Genomic DNA, 24654 nt, shown 5'->3' on the forward strand with positions numbered 1-24654 from the left:
TTTCGTTTTGAACAGTATGCCTGAATATTATTTCAATCTGAGCTAAGCAGTTTGAACGGCACATTTTAGCAGATTATTTTGTGGTTGTGTCACATTACATATATTCAGCATAGAGTTCAAAATCTATATTAGGTACAGTAACACCAAACCTACAATCAGCGAGTGAGCAAAGCTATAACGGAAGTTGATTCAATGTACAGTGTTGCCAGATATAGCTGACTTTTTCCAGTCCAAAACCTACACAAAAAACGCCCAAACTATTAGATTAGATTAATATTTTAATTGATTTAAATCAGAAATTAGCCTAGTTACTTTAACTGTCATACTTTAACCATACAGCAACTAAAGGCTAATTTATACTTCTGCGTTAAACACATGTGTATGGTCCGGCACAGACTTCGTATGACCGCATAGCCCTCGCCTGGGGCAAGCACAATCAAATTTAAAAAGACCCAATCTGGCAACACTATTCATGTATAAACATTTGAAATAGATCTAACAGTAACAAACAAGTGACTGGAAATTTGTCCAGTTATAAACAGTAATTTAGCATCATTTTATCATTCAAGTGACAGATATAAATCTAGAACGTCAATGTTAAGCTGCTTTGACACAATCTACAATGTAAAAGTGCTATATCCAGTAAATAAACATGAATTGAATATAAATGAGGAACTTGTACATTATATGTGTGTTGAAAAATGTCTTGGCACGAATAAAAACGAACGCTTTTATAGGCACACCATTTTATTATTATTATTACTACTATAATATGACCCCTTTAAAACTGAGAAACGGATCAATCGAGAACATCAGAAATACAATCATCGTATCACAACAGATGTGCGTGACAGAATTTAAATAAGAAATGATTATTTTTTGGTAAAATAAACCTCTATTTCACACAGATTCCTTTGATCTAAATCACATGGCGGTAGTGTGCAAAAGGCTGATTCATTGCTTTTACAGTAACTGAACAACAGCAGAACACTTTTGTGGCTTTTCAGGTCTGCTGCACTTCCGCTTCTTTCTGCTTGAGCTCTTGGTTGTACCTGCACACACAAACAAAGAGTGCGTCAGTCCCTTTAAATGCATAATTACTTATGTGCTGAATGAACACAATGGGTTGCTGCTGGAAGCGTCTTCAGGCCATCGTAAACACAAGAATAAAACCTGCCCTTTACTCTGCTACCCGTCTGTCATGTTATGAAAAACTCTTCTACACCACCATTTACTTGATGAGGAAGAAAGGGCACTTTCCCTTCAAACTCATGTACTGTAACAAGTACAGGGCACCTTCGCTGTATTTGCTATATGGGACTCATTCGTGAAGATCATTAAATATACATAAAATATGGTGTTCAGGAGTAATACAACTAAATAACTAAAATCAAAGTCTTGTAATATTTGTAATATGTGTGCATTTTAAAAATAAAGGAATGAGTCATCTATTTACTGTACATACAGTTGAAGTCATAATTAAAATCCCTCCTGAATTATTAGCCCACTGTAAAAAATTGTTTTAGCCTAATTTCTTTTTAACGGAAGGATTTTTAAAATCTTTATTAATAACCTTTATTAACTGATTTCTTTTATCTTTGCCATGATGACAGCACATTATATTTTACTAGATATATTTCAAGATGCTAGTATTCAGCTTAAAGTGCAATTCAAAGGCTTAACTAGGTTAATTAGGCATGTTAGGGTAATTAGGCAAGTCATTGTATACCAATGGTTTGTTCTGTAGACAATTAAAAAATATATAGCTAAAGGCGGCTAATAATTTTGACCTTAAAATGGTTTTTAAAAAATTAAAAACTCCTTTTATTCTAGCCGAAATAAAACAAATAAGACTTTCCCCAGAAGAAAAAATATTATAGGAAATACTGTGAAAAATTCCTTGCTCTGTTAAACATTATTTGGGAAATATTTGAAAAAGAAAAATTCACAGGAGAGTGAATCATTTTGACTTCAACTGTGTGTACAATAAAACTTAAAAAAAAAAACCCTTTACAAATAAAATTCTCTTTAAAATATTTAAAGAAAAAATGTCATTAATGTTTTTTTAAATGTCAAATTTACCACATTAAATGCAATATTTAAATGAAAAACGTTTATACTTTAATTTCAGGGTATCTGCAGGTCAAATTTAGGACTTTTAAAGACAATATTGAATTAAATTTCTGACTTAAAAAGGGCTAAACCATAAGGATATTTACTTGCCCCATCAAAAAAAAAATCTAATTACTTAAATAACACTTAAATAATGTGTCAAAATAAGCAAACTAGTTTTTACTTACGAACACATTTTTTTTTTCAATAGAACAATTCTTTGACAAGCTTTAAAAACTATATTGTACAACAGTCTGTTCAGGTCTGTAAATACATGAAGAACTTGCAAATGTTATTGTGAGAAATATAATTAAACCATATTGCTAAACAGAGTTTTGTTAAAGGTTGTGGATTGTTGGTGACTGTATGGGTGTTAGGGATTACATGAACACTGGAAAATTAAGACCTGTTTTATACCTGTAAAATACTGTTTTTGAAATGTAAAACTTTTTTAAGACCCCGTGAACTCCCTGAATTTAATTAATTAAAATATATTTGACATATTTCAATAAGTAGCATAAGTATGTTGTAATTTTAAGTATGTTTTAACACTGGTTACACTGTGCTGAATACATTATTTTTAATTGATCTTTTTCAAATATTTCCCAAATGATGTTTAACAGAGCAAGGGATTTTTCACAGTATGTCTGACAATATATTTTATTAGCATAATAATATTAATTAACATAATGCATTTAATTTTTTTACATTTTAAGGTCAATATTATTAGCCCTCTTAAGCAATGTTTTTTTTTATTGTCTACAGAACTAATTACTGATTTCCTGATTACCCTAACCTGATAACCCTTCATTTCATACACCAGAATGGGACACCTCCTCTCTGACCCATGAATTGAAACAGGACGTCTCCCAGCGAAAGTAAAGACTGTTGCTAGTAATTACAGTCTTAGCCCAAGGCAAGCGTGATAAACAACACAGTTCTTTTGTATGTAAAAACATCACGTGCCAACAACTTATTAGTCATCTGAAGTTTAATAAAGCAAAATAAATAAAGCCAAACTGCCAGAGAATAATTAACTGAAGTACATTTTAGCATTCTGAACCGTAGAAGCATTGATGCTACCGACCCATGTAAGATCATTTTTAATTATTAGCCAGATCTGATTACAAATAAATAAGTGATTCATTTTAATTAGCTTGTACGCATTTAAAATAACAGGCTAAATGGAGGTGGCTAATTCTTGTTAGTATCTTGTTGATCTCCAGACTGAACTCAGAGACTCTGCAACTTAATCCTACATGACTAATCTCGTCTCCTGTGTGTATTGACTGATGGTAGTAAACAAAGCTGACCTTAGAACAGAACTCGTAATGACTAACCTCCATATCCTGAAGAGCTGGATGCTTCCACATATGCCCAGGAAAAAGTTTACAGCAAACAGAGCCCAGTTCTTGGGGATAATCACAAGACAGTACCTTGACCAGATCAATCCTGGAAAGAAAACAGAGAGAGATAGTTACCAATAATTAACCAATAATAGAATAAGCCATTTGTGTATGGTAAAGGCTGCTAAAATGAACAGTCAGTGGGCCAGATACTGTAAGACTATAGTGTCATATCTTTTTACAGCCAATCACAATAAATAAATATTAAATATTTGTTGCTTCAATACTTGATGACATGTAAAAATTATTTTGATTGTAGAGTGTTACATGAAGGGCGACACGTTGGGTCAGTGGTTAGCACTGTCACCTCACAGCAAAAAGGTCGCTGGTTTGAGTCCCGGCTGGGTCAGTTTGTATTTTTGTGTGGAGTTTGCATCTTCTCCCCGTGTTCGCATGGGTTTCCTCTGAGTGCTCCGGTTTCCCCCACAGTCCAAAGACATGCGCTACAGATGAATTGAATAAACCAAATTGGTCGTAGTGTATGTGTGTAAATGAGTATGGGTGTATGGGTGTTTCCCGGTACTGGGTTGCAGCTGGAAGGGCATTCGCTATGTAAAACATGCTGGATAAGTTGGCGGTTCATTCCCCTGATGAATAAAGGGGCTAAGCCGAAGCAAAATGATTGAAAGAATGAGAGTTACACGAAGCTTTACTGAGAATTTTTTTTTACCAAAACGTGGCCCATTTTAGCAGATCTCAACCTAAGTAATGTAGTAAGTTCACCAAAAACATTAAATTGTGTGATCATTTCCACTTGTTCCAAACCTATTTTATTTTCCCTTCTCTTATAGACACAAAAGAAGATATTCTGAAGAATGTTGTAAACCAGTAGCTATCGATTTCCATAATACCCCCCCCCCTACCTATCAAAAATAATATCCATTTTTTGTGTTCACAGAAATCTATAATAGTTTTGCTTGATTAAACGTTAAGTAAATTTAGATATTTTTGGGGGGTGACTTTTGTTTTTAGTAGAACATTAAAGAAGGGTTTTTTGCTAAAATTGTGTTCTTGTTGATTCATAAAAAAAAGTCAACATCTACCAGCATTTTGAGAGTCAACAAAATCATATGCAGGCAAAACAAAGGGAAAACCTGTTGTATTGTTCATCAAAAAAAAGTAATATGTTCAAAAACAGATTGTTTGCTTTCATAACACATCAATGTTAGGAGCTACAGGTATTAATGTTATTTAGCCTCTACATGTTTTTTTTTTTGACTCTCAAAATACAGGTAGCCGCTGACTTGAATTTATCAATCATCATGGATCATGATTATAAACAAAAAATGATTCTTTAATGTTGGTCCAGGTTTCATTTTTGGGGGAACTATGCCTTTAAACGCATAGGTTATCCAAAAATAAATATTCTGTTATCCTTTACTGACTATTGTCTTGTTCCAAACCAGTTTAAGCTTTTAGTATTCATAATGTTGAACACTGCTGACCATTGACATCCATAGTAGGAGAAACCACTACTGTGGAACTCAATGTTATCGGCAGTGTTGGGTAAGCAACTTGAAAAACGTAGTGAGCTAAGCTATTAGCTACACTACTTAAAATGTAGCTCAACTACACAAAAAGTTACACCCTGGTAAATGTAGCAAGCTAAGCTAAAAGCTACTTTGCAAAAGTAGCTTAGCTACATTTATGCTATTTTTGCAATTTTCACTTTTAAATCGAAGCAACTTAAATTATCATTCATATCTCAGTGATCACTAAAACGGTCAATGAATGATATGAGGCAGAATTGTTCAGTTCAGTTATTTACAGTAAATAATATTGTACCGAACAGAAACAAATTATAGTATATAACAGCAAAAACAAAAAATCCAATAAAACCACGTTACGCATTTAAAATACTATAGTAATGTATAGTAAATATTTACGAATAAGCATTAAATTACACTAACTTACATATCGTAGTATCATTAATAACTACCATGAAAAAGTAATTGCCGTAGTATACTTTAGCCTTTACTACAGTAAACTATATATATATATATATATATATATATATATATATATATATATATATATATATATATATATATATATATATATATATATATATATATATATAAACTCCTCTCCATCAGTCATCTTTCCATCAAGCAAGTTTCTCATGTCAGCCCAACGATTGATTTGAGACATCACCGACCAGAGCGAGAGGTGGCAGATGCACCAAAAAGTTTGTTGTCAACCATTGTAAAACAGGAAGAAGAAGAAATCTTCATCGGCTAGACACCGGCCTCACAGCTCCGTGAATGTTGGTGAAATATTTACGAATACGCATTAAATTACACTAACTTACATATCATAGTATCATTAATAACTATTATGAAATAGTAATTACCGTAGTATACTTTAGCCTTTACTTCAGTAAACTATATATATATATATATATATATATATATATATATATATATATATATATATATATATATATATATATATATATATATATATATACACATATATATATACATATACATATATATATATATATATATATATATATATATATATATATATATATATATATATATATATATATATATATATATAAACTCCTCTTCCTCAGACATCTTTCCATCAAGCAAGTTTCTCGTGTCAGCCTAACAATTGCACCGACCAGAGCGAGAGGTGGCAAACGCACCAAAAAGTTTGTTGTCAACCATCGTAAAACAGGAAGAAGAAATCGTCATTCTCGCCATCATTTGGATTTATCTTCATCGGCTAGACACCGTCCTCACAGCTCCGTGAATGTTGGTGCTGTCACTTATTGAGCTGTGATCGGTAAATTTAGCTTGTGTTGACGCTACTGCGCTACTTGACTAAAAAATAGCTTCGCTACTGAAAAGCTATTGGATTTATAAAGTAGCGACAGTCCCGCTACGCTACTGAGAAGCTAGTAGTGTCGCTACTTGTAGCAATGCTACTGCCCAACACTGGTTATCGGTTTCAAACATTCTTCAAAATATCTTCTTTTGTGTTCAATAGAAGAAACACAACTCTATAAACTGGTTTGGAATAAGTCAAGAGAGAGAATTTTCATTTATTGGTGTACTATCCCTTTAAGTTATCACTTGTACAGGTCAAAACTCACATTTGAATTACTGAACAACATACATAGGAAAAAAATACTATCAAATACTATCAATCTCAAACACAGACAGATTTTCCTAACTCTCACACTGAATCTACTGCTGATATACTAAAGTTTCCAGCTGATATGTACTATAGTTTCCCGCGTTCATTTCAAGTACTATATTCAGCTCCACTAATCTCAGTTTACTATGAGGCTTCAGATGAGTTTTTCTAATCTAGTGGACACTGACAACAGACTACTGATGATGGTAAATCTTGACTAAACCACATCAATCGTCTTTCTGTTGACTGAAGTACCAGTAGCTGTGATGACGCAGGACTGGGAGACGCTGAGCTTTTCTGGAGGCCGGGTCATATCAGAGAATCCAGCCGCAACTAAACCCTGCAAGAGCAAAGAAAGAGCAAACATGAGTGAGCTTGCCCAAACGCTCTTGATCAACAGGTACATATGATTGCATTCACTGCAGGATTACAACATTTTAAATTGCAAAATATGCTCTGCTAATTTGCATAACATTATGTTGGGTTGACTAAATGGGATGGATCAATAAATCAATATCAATCTTTTTTCCACAGAGCACAAACACTGTTTTTTTTTTGCGCTGTAGGTACTAACAAGTATTTTCAGTAGGTTTGATTGTAATGTGTGTTTTGGACTTGATTTATTGCACTCTCATAACATGTCCTATACAATGATCACGTATGTTCAACCAAGTGAGCGTTTACACTATAAAAAGGACTATCTATAGAAGTGGTCAAAATTGGATACATTTAAAATGTTTTAGACCCCATTTAAACCTTAAACCTGCATTCAGTGTGGTGCACTTGCACTCAAATTGGCGAAAATGCAGATTAAAGGCACCGTATGCAAGTTCACAACAAAGGCGTAGTTTGATGAGGCTGTGACTGAGTGTGGAATCATGGGAGTTGTGGTCTACATTACAATACTAACATTTTGGTGGGTTGACTGAAAGGGATAGATCATCAATAAATAAAGAATATCAATCTTTTTTCCACAGAATACAATTACAGTTTTTTTTTTGTGTTGTAGGCACTAACCAGTATTTTCAGTAGGTTTCGAATGTAATCTGTGTTTTGGTCTTGATTTATTGCACTCTCACAACATGTCCTATACAATCATGATCACATGTATTCAAACAAGTGAGCGTTTACTCTGTGGACCCTTTTCACAAAACCATTATGACACGTTTAAAGGTCATCAGCATCTTAAATCCTTTAAAGTTTGAAATGTTTAGATTGTTTTTAAAAATATACGTATATTTATATGTATATAAACAAATTACCCCTATATGAGGCGTTTCCAATGCAGCGTCTTTGGACAGGACAGTAAATTTGACGTTGTTCTCCTTCTGGCTGCCGTTATCAATCTCACAGAATTTATTTACTTTTTCTGAAGGTCTTGATAACACCATTGTGGAGTTTTTCTTTTATTATTTCAGCAAATAGGATGGTAACAAAAATAATTTGTTATACTCTCCCATTCACTGCGCTCTAAGTTTACCCAACTATGCCGACATTCTCTGCTGAGAAACATGGAAATGTGAAAAGGGTCCATAAAAATGACTATCTATGGAAGTGTTCAAATTAGACACATTAAAAATGTTTCAGACCCTGTTTAAACTTTAAACCTGCATTCAGTGTCGTCCACTTGCACTCAAATTGCAGAAAAATGCATCTTAAAGGCACAGTTTGTAATTTGTGCCTCTAGAGGGCGTGTATTCACAACAAACAAAGGCGTAGTTTGATGACGCTGTGACTGAGTGTGGAATCATGGGAGTTGTGGTCTTCATTACAATACTAACATTATGTTGGGTTGACTGAAAGGGATGGTTCGTCAGTAAATCAACAATATCAATATTTTTTCCACAGAACACAGTTTTTTTGGTGCTGTAGGTACTAACAAGTATTTTCAGTAGGTTTCGGTTGAAATGTGTTTTCGTACAATGTAGCAAAGTATGAAGAAGATCTTGATTTAGTGCCATTCTCACTTCAGTGCCCTATACAATGATCACATTTATTCAACCAAGCGAGCGTTTACACTATGGACCCTTTTCAAAAGACTGTTATGACACGTTTAACGGTCATCAGCATCTTAAAATCTTTAAAGTTTGTAATATTTAGATTTTTTTCTAAAAACATATGTATATTTATATGTATTTAGGTATATGTATAATATAATATTTGCGAAAAATAAATTACCACTTATTTCAGGTGTTTCCAAAGCAGCATCTATGGACAGTAAATTTGACATTGTTCTCCTTCTGGCTGCTGTTATCAATCACACACAATTTATTTCCGTTTTTTGAAGGTCTTGATAACACCATTGTGGATTATTTCATTTATTTCAGCAAATAGGATGGTAAAAAAAAAAAAATTGTTGTATTCTCCCATTCACTGCGCTCTAAGTTTACCCAACTATGATGACGTCCGCTGCTGAGAAACACGGAAATGTAAATAGTGTCCATAAAAATGACTATCTATGGAAGCAGTCGAAATTGGATACATTCAAAATGTTTCAGACCCTGTTAAACCTGCAATCAGTGTAATCCACTTGCACTCAAATTCATGAATGCAGCTTAAAGGCACCGTATGCAAGTTGTTCCACTAGAGGGCATGTTTTCACAACAAACAAAGGCGTAGTTTCATGATGCTCTGACTGAGTGTGGGAGTTGTGGTCTTCATCACATCCTATGGGTCTCCTGCAGAAATTGTGATTGTATTTTACAGTTATTATAAAGAAGAGTAAGGCCCTAATCACACTGAATGCACTTTTTCATTGAGAGGTACATCTTTTAAATGTTTTTCTAATAGCCACACGTGTTTTGCATGCAGCGTATGCACCCTGTTTTTGCCTGTGCGTGCTGTCCACCTGCAGTCAACTTTTGAGTGCACTACGTCAGTCATGTCTTTTTCATTCTCCAATCAAATGAAAACACAGGGGGGGTTTCCGTTGAGGTGACAGCAATATTTGTGTTGTCAAGATGGCTATGGAGACTTTTAAAGACGGAAGAGAGACTAGTGGTCACTGTTTTGAGTTATCCGGAGCTGAATGACTTCATAAGTCATGAATATCATGTCATTAAATATTACAATTATTCAGTTGTTGCCTAGAAACATAAAAAAGCACAACAGAACGGAAAAGTGCGTTTGGTGTGATCAGCCTCTAAGGCTGAAAGAAGTTGAAGCGAAAAAAGAACGTTGAAGGCATTGCTGATGAGAGGTGAGTGTGATGTAGCACAAAAGCAGCAGAGCTTTTATTATGCCAAAGTCCAGCACTTCCGGTTTTCTGATCGTGATCATGTGGAGAAACAACACCACTGTTCTTTCATACTCAATACATTTTAAAGTTCTGTTATAATGCTGCTTTGTGTTTGTGCCGTCTAATAAAAGGCACAACATATTGAAGTGTCCGTATGATTTCTATAAGGAAAACTGTAAATTGAGGAAGTGTGATGTCATTAGCATGGCCACACAAGGACACAATCTGTGTCACCAAAACTGCTTATTTTTTGGATTTGAACATTCTTTGAAACATTATTTATGTTATGCTATATGTATATGGAGTAATGTATCTGAATGAGCCAGCAAATATATAACACTGTTCTAGTGTTAGATTTTTGACATTTTGATCTTACATATACAGTCATTAGGGCCTAAAAAATAGGTTGAGCACAATGTTTAGGTTGCTTTCTTTTGTATATGGAAGCTAGTTGGGTCAAAAAAGCTTTATAAAAGCTGTCCATATGATTGGTTTGCATGAAAACCAGAGTGAAAATTAAGTTGTTAATTACTGACAGCCTTAAAACTCATAGCGCAGTATAGAGTAAGCAGCAACATTCTGCTGCTTTTACTTCCGCTTGTGTTCCTCAGCGTAAGAGTGGGTGTTAAATTCATGAGGGTGAGTAAATGATAAGCTATTTCTTACTCTAACAAGTCATTTTCATCGGGTACTGTATAATCAAGTGAAACACAAACATTCAAGGTCAAGACAATATACTTGGTAGTGTACAAACTGAAGGCTGACTGATGATCGAATGTGGCATTTAGATATTTGATAACTGTTAGTAAATGAACAAAACTCATCTTACCCATTTAAAAACAGGCGCCCAGAAGAAAACTGTCTTTGGCCCTGAAGAGGGAAAAACAAATTCTGAGGAAGTACTGGTGTAAATTATGCATTCAGTCTGGGTGATTTTCTCTTTTTTATTTGATGTGAAATCTAATGTGAAAAATACATTTGGTGTTGGTGATTCATTCATTTATTTATTTATTGACTAAATAATTGGAAAAAATGACTGAAATAAATAAATAAATGGCTGCAAAATATGCATACACCCTACACACCATAATAAATGGTTAATGTAAATTCATGTGTCTTATTTAAATAATCTAGACTTATTTATTATTATTATTGTAATTGTTATAATTATCAAATGTATTATCTTTTTTTTAGCATTTATTTCATATTTATTGTATATTTTATTAATTTGATGATGTTAATATAATACATATCTTATACATATTTAAGATGCTTTGGCAATACTGTACTAAATGTCATGCCAATAAAGCAACTTGAACTTTTGTTCATTTGATACGCTGAATTCCCCAAAACTTAAAGGGAAAGATTATTTAAACAAGAAAGATTTGTCACCATCTTTTGTTCCAAATTCACATTGATATCTTTATTATGCTTTTTATAAAAAAAAATTGTGTATATATACAAATATATAAATAATTATCCAAACAGTTGCTGGTCCCTTTTTACTTCAAAAATCAATAGTATAAAAAATGCTATGGAGGTCCACTAGTCTAGTTAATAGCATTAAAAAAAAATGTTTTGTTCTGTTTGTTTAAAGATCACCTTATTTTGTTCAACAGAAGAAATAAACTCATATAGGATTGGAAACAGTGACGATTACAAAATTTTCATTTTTAATTGAATTATGCCTTGAAGAATATACTTATTTAATGAACAAGACCTGTGATCAGATATGTTCTGCACATCAGTGATTTTGTCAATAATTTTGCCAATTCGATGCCATCCTGGATTAACATCTATGTTGATCCTGGAACACAATTTTTGTGAACACAAAAATTGTAATCTATACCTATTCCCTAACCCTAAACCCAACCATAACTGTAAATATTCCCAAAATCAAATAGAAACAATAGTCGGATATCAATCATGTAGAAGTGCATAAACCTAACCGTAAGCCTAAACTTAACATAAATGGTAAACATGTCCCTTAATTCTGATTGGCTGTTTGAAATGTTTTTCCTGGATCAACATAGATGTTCATTTCAGGAACATGTCCTACTTGGTGAAATCAGATAGGGAATATGATCCACCTTTATGTCTTACAGTATATAACAAGAAATATTCTTAACCAGAGAAGGATGTGTTGGACTAGCTGGAGAAGCAATGTCCAGCATTTCCATCAAGGCCTTTGGAACAAAGTGAAATAGAAAACCAGCACTGTACAGAAAATTATACTGCATTTTGAAACCATCACAGCACAATACAATGTCACCATTGTATGTCACTCCATACAACACTACACATGAATGATTGAGGTAAAGTTGGTTTTATATTCACACATTCAGGCTTTTTCCTTAATAATATAACTTCAGAAAAGTATTCTTTGCAAATTGTAAATAGTGAAATCATATTAGCAGTCAATGACTATCAAAGGACAACAATGTTTACAGTCAAATAAATAGTGATAATGTTGTTTCCAAGTTGTACTTGCGTGTGATTTCAGACCGAACGTAGGCAATAATCACAATAATCAATATAGTGACTTATTGCACAATGCATAGACATGACCTCAATTATTTTTGGTGATGCAATATACAGTTAAAGTCAGAATTATTAGCCCCCTTTGAATTTTTCTTTTCTTTTTTAAATATTTCCCAAATGATGTTTAACAGAGCAAGGAAATTTTCACAGTATGTCTGATAATATTTTTTCTTCTGGAGAAAGTCTTATTTGTTTCATTTTGGCTAGAATAAAAGCAGTTTTTAATTTTTTAAAGCCATTTTAAGGACAAAATTATTAGCCCCTTTAAGCAATATATATTTTTCGACTGTCTACAGAACAAACCATCATTATACAATAACTTGTCTAATTACCCTAACCTGCCTAGTTAACCTAATTAACCTAGTTAAGCCTTCAAATGTCACTTTAAGCTGTATAGAAATGTCTTGAAAAATATTTAGTCAAATACTATTTACTGTCATCATGGCAAAGATAAAATAAATCAGTTATTAGAAATGAGTTAATAAAACTATTATGTTTAGAAATGTGTTGAAAAAATTTCTCTCTTAAACAGAAATTGGGGAAAAAATTAAACAGGGGGCTAATAATTCAGGGGGGCTAATAATTCTAACTTCAACTGTATATCGTAGCAAAAGATCAAAAGAAAATTGACACACTGACACTTTAGCTCTCAAAAGTCTTTAATATCACTCACAACGTTTCGACCGACATGGTCTTCATCAGGTCTTCTAAAGTGGCAGTGTGCCGATTTTCTTTTGATCTTAGCTACAGTGTTTATTTTTGATCGAGCACCTGCCTCCGAGGTTTTTTAGATGTGCGCACATTTCTGTTTTTTGCTTGCTCTTCAACTGTATATCTGTATATTTATGTATTCAACTGTATACATAAAAACCAAATCTAGCAACAATTTAGCCCAGGACATGCGTTTTTACATTCTGATTCCAATGTCTAATTATTAAATTGTTAAATGACTATAATTAAACTAAATATTCTTAAGAATAAAATATGATGTGCTCTTTCCAGAAGTGTACTTGCATTGTGATGATATTGTGATGTCATTTTGGCATTATATAATGGCATAAAATGACAATAATATCGTTTATTGCAATATATTTTGGTGCAATATACCGTACCATGGTAAACAATATAGAGAGCTTGTTACAAGTTGTCACCGAATGAATGTACGAATAAAAAACCAACTTTACTTCAACACTTGAATGTGACAATTAGCTGCACATAGTATTGCAAAATTAGATCATTAATCAGTAAAAGCATTTGGACACACAGAAAAATTTATAAATTTCACTGATAAATATCAAATTGCTTAAGCAAAAATTTAATGATAGAGCTTTCAGACCATTTTCGATATCAAGGTTATTTCAGTAAGTTCATATCGTTTTGTAATATATTATAATACTGTAATATTGCCATTACATGCAATGTTTGCATGAAATGTGTACTCTTGAGCTATATTTTTATTTAAAAACACTTGTCTAATGCATTTAAATGTACAAAGTCGTTTTGGGGTCACTGCATGGCTCAGTACCGAACACCATGACTAGCATTGAGGACATCGTCTACAAAAGAGAATTCCAATGCACCACATTGTACATAGGCCCATTCATGTAAACACTACTAATGCAATCATGTGAAAGCCAGCTAGTGTGTTTCTTCAGACAGGAGCAGAGTAATGTCTTTACCAGCAGGATGATTGTAGACAGGTCTTAATTTAGGCGGCAGCATTAACTCGATCCTGTCCAGCGTTCGGTGATACGTCGCTCTCATGCCGCCGGAATAAAACCGACATAACCGCAGTCGTGAATAAAGTCTGCCGCTATTCATGTTCATTCACCGCGGTGGTCGAAGCACGAGGTGGATGTTTGTTTTACTCGGTGCGCACCTTTCCTCCGCCTTCGAAACGACAGATCACAATGCCATCGTCATCATCATCATCACCAAAAACTCTGGTCAAAGGACACACGAACAAGCAGATCCACCGAGAGTTGAATGACGGAAAAAAATAGGTAATCTCTACGTCTATTCTGAAATGGGTTAGATCTCTATTAGGGGAAAGTGCTCATATGATCTATTAATAGCTAACTGGCTGGTTGAATATTAAAGCGGCTGCGCATCGTAGAGTAACGTTAGCTTAATACCAAACTGCAACCATGAGCTGTACACGCTTCCATCCGGCAGATGTCGCGGTCGGTATAATTTCGGTCGGTCAAAAACCCCTTTTAAACAGGAGTTTCCTTCTCATTACGTATTAAAAAATAGTAGGGCAACAGAAATTTGGTCAGAAAGTTAAATTAAAATTTTAACCCAACCGCTTGGTTTGTCTACATTTTGCCCTATTTATCTATAGTTTATGTTGCTTTTATTGATTTATTGACACATTTATTTACTTAATAGTGTGAATTGCATATGTATTTATTTAATATTATTTTTTTAATTAATGTTTTATTATTATTATTATTATTATTTGTGTAAAATAATTGTAATTTTTATTTTAAATTTTTCGTATTTGTTTCTTTCTTTTGTTATTGTGTGTTTAGTGTTTATTTGTTTTAATCTTATTTTACTTTATTATCTGAACTGTTTTTATTTATTTTAATCTATTGCCCTTTGTACGTATTTGTTTCTCTTTTTTTATCCAAAATTGGATCATTATTTTAAGTATCTTGAATTTTAATAATTTTTATTTAATTGTTTAGAATAATTTTTAATTTATAGATTATTTAGTTAAAGTTAGGGCTGGGTTTCTTTCTTTATTTATTTCATTCTATATAACTTAGCTGAAGTTTTTGAGTCTATAGTAAATGAACTGTTAAAGTGCTATTTGTCAGCAAATAATATTTTATGTCAAACTCAGTCAGGTTTTAGACAGGGGCACAGCACTATAACTGCTGCAGTGTCAGTTACTATACAGTTGGAGTCAGAATTATTAGCCCCCTTTTAATTTTGTTTTCTTTTAGAAATATTTCCCAAATGATGTTTAACAGAGCAAGGATATTTTCACAGTATGTCTAATAATATTTTTTCTTCTGGAGAAAGTCTTATTTGTTTTATTTCGGCTAGAATAAAAGCAGTTTTTGAATATTTTAACAGCAATTTTAAGGTCAAAATTATTAGCCCCTTTAAGCTATATATTTTTTTCGACTGTCTACAGAACAAACCATCATTATACAATAACTTGTCTAATTACCCTAACCTGCCTAATTAACCTAATTAGCTTAGTTAAGCCTGTAAATGTCACTTTAAGCTGTATAGAAGTGTCTTGAAAAATATCTAGTCAAATATTATTTACTGTCATCATGGCAAAGATAAAATAAATCAGTTATTAGAAATGAGTTATTAAAACTATTATGTTTAGAAATGTGTTGAAAAAAATCTGCTCTCTGTTAAACAGAAATTGGGGAAAAAATAAACAGGGCTAATAATTCAGGGGGGCTAATAATTCTAACTTCAACTGTATAATCACTGCACTGAATGATAAAAATCGTGTGCAGCACTTTTTATAGATTTATCAAATGCATTTAATTCTGTGAGTCATGATATATTGTTGCAAAGACTAAGATGTAAGGTTTAGTACAAGAGTGTTGAAATGGTTCCATAATTATTTGACTGGAAGAACTGTGTGTTTCTACAGAAAATCATATCTCTGCTCTTTTAACAGTAAAGACAGGTGTTCCTCAAGGCACAATGTTGGGGCCAATTTTATTCTCCATTTATATAAATGAACTTGGTAAAGCTGTTGAGTCAGCAAATGTACACTTTTATGAAGACAACACAATTATTTACAATTTTCATCTATAATTGTGGCAATAGACTCTTTACAAAATGTTTTCAATTCATTACAAATGTCTCTTGATTGCCTAAAATCAGTATTGAATGCAAAAAACTTAATACATGATCTTTACACGATCCAGATTATCAATACACAATTTTAAAATTAAAACTTTAAATGTCGCACTGATTGAACAAGTTGCATCTTATAAATATTTAGTTGTCTGGCTTGATGATGAGTTGACTTAAAGTTTCATATTGAAAACTTTTAAAAATCTCAGACCAACATTAGGTTATTATTTTTATTTAAAAAAATGTTTCTCCTTCGCAGCTCGAAAACATTTATTGAGAGTACATTTCTATCAGTATTGGATTACGGAGATTTACTTCATATGCACACACCTCTGAATGTTTTAAAAAATTGGATATTGTTTGTCATGGTGCCTTAAGATTTGTCACTGGTTCAAGTGCACATACACATCACTGTAATTTTGTTTATAAAATGACTGAATGGACCTCATTACAGTCAAGGAGAAAACTACATATTTTAGTTTTCATTTTTAAAACTTTAGTTAGTAAATTACCACAGTATTTATCTAGTTTGTCGGAGTACTATTCAAATACTTACAATACCAGATCAGCAGGTACTGTATACTCTTAATTAAGGTGACATTTTTTTACACAGAGATTGGTCGATCTACATTCTCTTAAGTATGCTCCAAATGTATGGAATGAGCTTCAAGATATACTACATATGAAATTCGTACCATCTATCACTATATTTAAAAATATTTTAAAGTCAATTTAGAACAATGCACATGTTTTAACAATTGTTTATAGTTTATACAATTTTTCTGTGTGTTTATGTGTTGTGACATGTTTTTTTTTGTTTTTTTTTGTTTTTTTTGTAACTTTGTCCTATGCTGCCTGTCTTGACCAGGATTCCCTGGTAGAAGAGATATTGTATCTCAATGGGACATTCCTGGTTAAATAATTTAATAAATAAAAATAAAAATGTGTAGTTTTGTTTAAGGGCACCTATGGTGAAAAATTAACTTTTCAAGCTGTTTGGACAGAAATGTGTGTAAGTATAGTGTATAAACTGTCATATTGGGGTGAAATAAACACACCCAGTCCTTTTTTTTCAAATTTAACAACATAAAAACGGTGGACCAATTGGAGCTGTTTTCAGATCGACCGCAACTTTACGTAGGAGAGCGGTCCCCCCGCCCACCAATATTGATTGACAGCTGCGTGCATTAACATGTCCCGGTAGTCACGTGTATAATCATATAATCAAGACAGGACGAGCGCAAAGCAGCCAGGAATAAAAGGTGTGTTCAGTTCGCTAGGTTCATCAATCATCATCAAACGTGATCAAGAAGAGTGAGTTTTACAAGTTTAAAATGTTTTAAAACAGAGCATGTGTGTAATAAATTACAGCGATTCACTTCAGATTCACTTAATCAGCACAGCCGCGTGTCAGAACAATTATAAAAGAAGACGCTTCAATCCCGGTTATTAAAATACATTAATATAAGAGATATCCATACAGCAGTGGATATTACCAGTATCATGTCACATGTGTGCAAAACAAGTGCAAAGCTTAACGCGCTCGCTCTCTCTCTCTCTCTCTCTCTCTCTCTCTCTCTCTGTGTGTGTGTGTGTCTTCGTGTCTGAGCTGTGTGTGTGTGTGTGTGTGTGTGTGTGTGTCCGCGTCTGAGCTTTGTGTGTGTGTATGTCAGCGCTACATTTGTGTGTGTATGTGTGTGCGCTATGTGTTTGTCCTTGCTGTGTGTGTGCGTGAAATTTGTGATGACATTGTGTGTGACTCGTTGCAAATCCACAAAAAAATGCATCAAATAGTGATTATTAAAGTTCTTACTGTAGTATTTCTCACACACATTATGTGAGATCTGCTTCCTGAGGCAGCCGAGGGCGGCGATTGCTGACAGGCACGTGGGAAGGGTGGGCGGGGAGGACTAGCCTTAAAGGGCCAGTACAAAAAAACAGCAAAACCTTTTTTCCAGCTATAAAATAGACACTTCAAACAGCTATAATAAATAATCTGATGGGTGTTTTGAGCTGAAACTTTACAGACACATTCTGGGGACACAAAAGACTTATATTAAATATGAAAAAAGGGGTAACCTATGTGCCCTTTAATACACATTTATGTAAACAAACCCATTTTAATTGATTGGTAAGTTTCTTTTTCCAGGCATTATCACAAATCCCCATCTATCAGGATTAAAGAGACAAATGTGGAGCAGAAAGTGCTTTTCTATTGTTTACATTTTGAAATGAGGGAAATTGCAGGCAATGTTTTTTTATGTTTATTTTTTCTGATATGTTTACTAGTTAATAGTTAATTGCCCATATTTAATTGCCACATTTAACCATTTATTTTAGTAGCCTTACTTTTATTTACCCTTACAGCACAGTCGCCTCACAGCAAGAAGGTCGCTGGTTCGAGCTCTGGCTGGGTCCGTTGACATTTCTTTGTGGAGTTCATGTGGGTTTTCTTCAGGTGCTCCGTTCTCCAAGTCCAAAGACATGCGCTACAGGTGAACTCGGTAAGCTAAATTGTCCGTAGTGTCTGTGTGTATGTCCTGGTCCTCCAGGTTGGGGGTTGAGCGTTGGGCTAAGGACCCAAGTACTGTGTTATTTTGATATTTTGCATGAGAATTGATATTTGACCATTGTAAATTATTTTAGTATCGTGCTTATTTAGATTTCAACCATTGGAAATAATGTGCATAACACACAATTTCCTGTTTATTAGACAGAAGCGAGCTAGAAAACAAAGAAATAGATCAAATAATTCTATGTGGAAATATATTTTGGGGGAATTTACACTGTAAGCAAGGTGTTGCTTACATTCATAACAATGTGAAACATAAAAACATTTACATGACTGACAAATTAATGTGATATGAAATGTCCATGCATTCATTTTCCTTCGGCTTAGTGTTTTGTTTATCAGGGGTCGCCATAGCGGCATGAACCGCCTGATATAAAAATGTAAGTTATTTTATTCAAGTTATTAATGAGAAATTAATTAATTAAATATTTGAGTTGCCAAATTGGACCCTCTGCTGGGTCAGTTGGCATTTCTGTGTGGAGTTTGCATGTTCACCCCATGTTCATGTGGGTTTCCTCCGGGTCCATGTGGTACAGGTGAATTGAATAAGCTAAATTGTCCATAAGTGTTTCCCAGTGTTGGGTTGTGGCTGGAAGGGCATCTGCTGCGTAAAACATAATCTGGATAAGTTGGTGGTTCATTCCCCTGTGGCGACCCCTGATTAATAAAGGGACTAAGCTGAAAGGAAAATGAATGAATGAATGAATGAATGAATGAATGAATGAATGAATGAATAAATGAGTTGCCAAATTGTTTATTAAATTGCACTAATTAAATCCATTGTTAAATTAATTGAATAGGATTTCATTGCATTGAACCCAAAATATCTGAAATGGGAACAGTGGTCTGTCATAATGTCCTTAGCTCAATAAATGCAGATGACAGCTCAGAATTTTATTTAAATGAGAAAATAATCAGAAAATAAAGTCATTTGGATTTAACCTGGTATGAAAAGCAAAGTCCTATAACTTTCAGAAAATTAAACAATCCCTAAATTTGCATACACCATGTGTTAGGAATGTGGTATGTGTGGTGGTTGTTATTTGGCTGTAATACATTGGAATTTTTAGGTTTATTTTTTAAGTATAGTCTAAACTTTCCCGCTGATAACAGTAAATAAACAGTAACTCATGTATTTTTGGACTCTCGTGTAATTTCTGTAACTGCGGGGAAAACAAATAACTCGGCTGAATGGTAATTGTTCCTGAATCTTTATCGTAACTAAAAAATGTATATAGAGAAACCTAATGCTTTATAATAATTTCATCCTAATATTTCATTTGTTCCAGACAATTCGTCTCCGGCACAGTAAACATCTGTTGATATGTGCTTAGTTAATAAATTTAAAATTATAATAATATAATAACAGCAACAACAGTAATAAGGCAGTAGCCATTAAAGGTTTAAATATCCCCATGTTTTCCCTGGTAGTTTTTAAACAATTAGAAATGTTAAAGTGTCATTAATAAGCAACATCACAAACATTAAATATCAGAATTATTTTATTCATATTCATCAAACATACATTTAGGACTGAAAAATAAAACCAGATCTGAAGATCTTTGATGCAACAGTCGCATTTCAGACCCATTTTCTGAATTTTAGATTTTTATTTAACTCAGTGCATTGGGTTAAAATAACCCATAGTTGTTGTGAACATGCTATAATAATGTTGGGTTATTTGTTGGGCTATTTTTAACCCATCTATTTTAACTGAGCAGAAAGGTGGTTTCTGGCACAGTAAACATATGTTGATATGTGCTTAGATAATAAATGTTTTTTATTGTAAAATTGTAACAAAAGCAATAAGAGAAGAGCCAGTAAAGGTTTAAATATCTCCAGGTTTTCCCTGGTAATTTTTTTATTTAATTGTAATTTAAGTCGCATGAATAAGCAACATCATAAACATATTCAATTAAACTTATCGCAAATTATAAACATATTTTTAGGACTGAACAATAAGACCAGATCCAAGTTATTTGATGCAACAATCGTCAAAAGACTTTTATTTTGAAAATAAAATCTAATTTGATATGTTAATCTGAAAAAGAAACCGGATGTTTTGAGTATGCGTGATTGATTAGTTACTTGTGAGTTATGACCCTCGACGTCGAGAAGTCTGCTTTCATTTCTCCTGCTGCATTCAGTCTACTTGCAGTATGAGAGCAGTCGCCTGGATTCATTGTGAAATTCACGAGGTAAGTTAAACAGGATGTCAAAATTTTTCATTTACAGGATGTTACATTGTTAGTAAAAGGTTAGTCAAACGCGTAAATGCCGCAATAGTGAAAATAAAGTGTAATAGCGGTACACAATACATTACACGCTGAAAAAATAAAAGCGAAAGTGTTTGGTACTGTCAAGTGTTTATTACGTTTTTTTGGAAAGTACTGGATAGCCCTGCCAGGAATCACCAAACGTTATACAGCTGACGCACACACACACACACACACACACACACACACACACACACACACACACACACACACACACACACGCACACACTAGAGTTAAAAATACAAGTATGTTGAAGAGTAAACAGTATACTCTCAGTACTTAACTTAGTTAGACCTAATCTAGATTTTACAGCTAACCTTTTTTAAGCACTTCACAGTTTGTTGCGTAATATTTTTTTCATGTAGACATGATATTTTGACGTGCATTGCCCTTCAACAATTTGGGATTATTGTTTTTTTTAAGAGATCTCAGAGATGCAGCATTCGTTTAATTGTAAAATAGTAATATTTGGGATAATTATTGCAATTTAAAACTCTTTTTTTTTAGTGATGACTAAAACAACTGATGTGACACTGACACATGCTGATGTGATGTAAAAGCAGAAATGTCATTTATATTCCTGTCATCAGAGTCATGTGATGTTTCAGAACTCAGTATGATTTTCAGTAAACATGATGACTTGCTGCTTTAGGAAATCTATATTTTATTATTAATTACGCAGCAGTGCTGGTTAAAGTATTGTGTGTGTGTGTGTGTGTGTGTGTGTGTTTTCAGGATTTTTTGATTACTAGTTTTGTTACGTTATAAATTTCTTTACTGTCTCTTCTGAATAATTGAATGCGTCCCTAAAATTATTTTTATAAATAAATGTAATTATTGAATGAATAGTATCTTAGTGTTGATGTTTTAATCTTGTTGGGAAATATTGAACATAATTATGCAAAACATATTCAATAAATTCTGATTTTCTATTCTGATGAATACATTTTTTATTGAAGAATTTGCAACATATAAACTTCTTTTTTTTTTTTTTTTTGCAGTCACAATCACAATCATTTAAAAATTCTTTAATTTCTTTAAACGTCTGTGAGAATTGTCTTTTATTAAATGTGGAAAAAACAAGTCACAAACTCACACTGATTTCAAATTTCCCTGATTACAAGGAAAAGCTTTTGGGAAAACCCATGACATGCTGTATGTAGAAAACACCCATAATAATCAGTTCACAGACTCATACCAGAAAAGATTAGACATGCTGCATCTTCTAATCACTTTAGCTTTGCTCAGAGGAGGTTTGTAATTGACATCTAACTGAAATGGCTACTTAAACTGCTTGAGATGGTGGAAGCTTTAATACATTATGGATTTGTTTTGTATTCCACAGCTTATGCTTTGAAAATTGTGGCACGAGGAGACACGGCTGTTGTGTTCGGTCGGGATGCTTCTCTCTCTTGTACTCTGCCGTTCGTGTCCGGCATCAAACAGGTGACGTGGCAGCGGGTGCGCGCGCAGGACGTACACACTCTGGCCACATTCAGCGAGCGCTTCAAGGATAATGTGGATGAGGACTTTGTCGGAAAAATCATTTTCCAAGCATCGTTTAATTCAACAACTATTGAGATCAAAAACACAACATTTGAAGATGAGGCTTGCTACATTTGTTCCTTTAAAGTGTATCCAACAGGACCCAAACGAGAAACCTTGTGCATCACTGTTAAAGGTAGGTTAAACGCTCAATACCAAGAGTAGGGCATACCAGTATAACCACAGGTTGTCACGTGTTTTAAACCCATTATTTCCTTTTGCAGAAAGAGTGGTTTGATATTTGTGTTTTAGGTTAAAATACTTTGCATGTGAACTTAATCTATTTCCAGTGTAATAACAATGGAAATGTTTAATATAGCTTTAAATAGTCAAGAGTTTGACTTAAAGGGATGGTTCACCCAAAAATAAAAAAAATGTCATTATTATTTTTTATTTTAACCAGTTTCAAACCTGTTTAAGTTTATTTCTTCTGTTGAACACCAGAGAAGATATTTTGAAGAAGCTAGAAACCTGTAACCATTGGCTTCCACAGTATTTGTTTTTCCTACTATGGATGTCAATGGCTATATCTGTAACCATGCCTTTTTTTGTGTGTTCAACAGAAGAAAGAAACTCATAAAGGTTTGAAACCACTTGAGGATGAGTACATAGTGGGTACATTTTCATTTTTGGGTGAACTATCCATTTTAATGTAGCTTTACTTTGGAAGCATTTTTATTAATAACCATAGCATTAAGGAAATTACCCACAGCAGTAAAACTACCCTGAGGTATACACACTGGAGTTACAAAGCAGTAACTTTAGGAGTCAGAGACCTTGTACATAGGGATGCTCATTTTATTTAATTTTGCTAACCGACAACCGCCGCTCGTTAATCGGATATTAACGGTTAACTGGTCAGATTAATATTAAATTATTACTAAATTTTTAAAAAAATTGACGTGTCTATTCTGTGTCTGACACATTAAATATTGCATTTTAAAATACTGATTTATTTTAACATGCGAACATATTAATAACAGAACATAACAACAGATTATCTTCACGCACCTGCAGTGTTTCCAATAGCATAGAAAAACAGAATAAACTAAATAAAATGAATTAAATAAATAGGCCTGCCCTAAATTATTTTTCACTTAAATTATTAATTTAGATTACAAAACGAAAACACTGACTGAATCCTTTTTAAGAACGGGAATAGGCTGTTTTTTCCAATCATATGTTTTTGTCTTCCATCAAATAAAAATAGCAGACTTCCTCAAATCGCTCGCTCCATGGAAAATATGCATTTATTTAATGCCCTGCTGTTCTTATTATATCACAAAACCTTTTTACATTTAAAAATCATTATTTTAAGATTATTGGCATATGGTTTCCTCTCTCACTCTCGGTTCAAGTGCGCATGCTCCGTGATGAAAAGTCAATGACAATGCGTGCATATGTTGACTTTTTGTAGATAGTTTTTTTAGTTAAATATGATATTGTTTTAATTTGCATACATGCTTTATAAGGTGTAAAATGAAAGCTAAAGTCTGTTTTAACAAGTTAAAACAGTTAACAAATATGTGTTGCAGTTGCACATTAAGGGGCCAATCATAGCAAACACGCTTTTCCGTTTCAAAAACGTGAGGCGCACCTCACTGCCTTTTTTGTTGACAAGGAAAAAAGAAGCACGGTGCTCTTTTTTTATGTCACTATGAAACGACTGAATCAGCTGGGTATTGATTGTGCAAGAGTGTTGCTGTCTATGTTGTTACAATTGTAATATTTAATAATATTGTGATATTCAAGATTTGTAAAGTCATACACCTCTGGATAACTTGAAACAGCGAGCACTAGACTAGTCCCTCCTCCATTTAGTCTTTAAAAGTTCTCTGTAGTTGTCTTGACAACACAAACACTGCTGGTCTGGGATGAGCGCGTGCAAAACACTTGCAGCCTTTAGTAAACCATTGAAAAGATGCCCCTCAACGCAAAAAAACCCCGCATTTGATTGGCCCCTTATGCAGCCATAC

The 24654-nt window shown here is 33.5% G+C and overlaps 2 protein-coding genes across 2 annotated transcripts in view; one reads left to right on the forward strand and one right to left on the reverse strand.

Annotated features, from left to right (window-relative positions):
• On the reverse strand, window positions 1-14519 carry mpc2a (mitochondrial pyruvate carrier 2a). The gene is made up of 5 exons (XM_056462085.1): window positions 14127-14519; window positions 10736-10776; window positions 6924-7008; window positions 3453-3564; window positions 1-1052 (listed from the first exon to the last, which is right to left on the reverse strand). The coding sequence occupies exons 1-5, from the start codon at window positions 14272-14274 to the stop codon at window positions 1004-1006; spliced, it is 435 nt and encodes a 144-aa protein (XP_056318060.1). The 5' UTR covers window positions 14275-14519; the 3' UTR covers window positions 1-1003.
• LOC130221280 (nectin-3-like) overlaps window positions 14358-24654 on the forward strand; it is a 14376-nt gene continuing 4079 nt past the window's right edge. The window contains exons 1-3 of the mRNA XM_056453697.1: window positions 14358-14428; window positions 18652-18779; window positions 22479-22814. Of these exons, the coding sequence (XP_056309672.1) occupies window positions 14358-14428; window positions 18652-18779; window positions 22479-22814 (535 nt within the window). The remainder of the gene's footprint in view (window positions 14429-18651; window positions 18780-22478; window positions 22815-24654) is intronic.

This window comes from Danio aesculapii, chromosome 1, assembly GCF_903798145.1.
Source record: "Danio aesculapii chromosome 1, fDanAes4.1, whole genome shotgun sequence".
NCBI lineage: Eukaryota > Metazoa > Chordata > Actinopteri > Cypriniformes > Danionidae > Danio > Danio aesculapii.

What these genes read in the sequence shown, in the direction of transcription:
- mpc2a (XM_056462085.1), bottom strand. Translation starts at nt 14,274, where the DNA reads ATGAACATGAATAGCGGCAGACTTTATTCACGACTGCGGTTATGTCGG. An exon ending in GGGCGCCTGTTTTTAAATGG is followed by an intron (nt 7,009 to 10,735) that starts GTAAGATGAGTT and finishes TTGCTCTTGCAG; the next exon opens with GGTTTAGTTGCGGCTGGATT. An exon ending in CAGCTCTTCAGGATATGGAG is followed by an intron (nt 1,053 to 3,452) that starts GTTAGTCATTAC and finishes TTGTGTGTGCAG; the next exon opens with GTACAACCAAGAGCTCAAGC.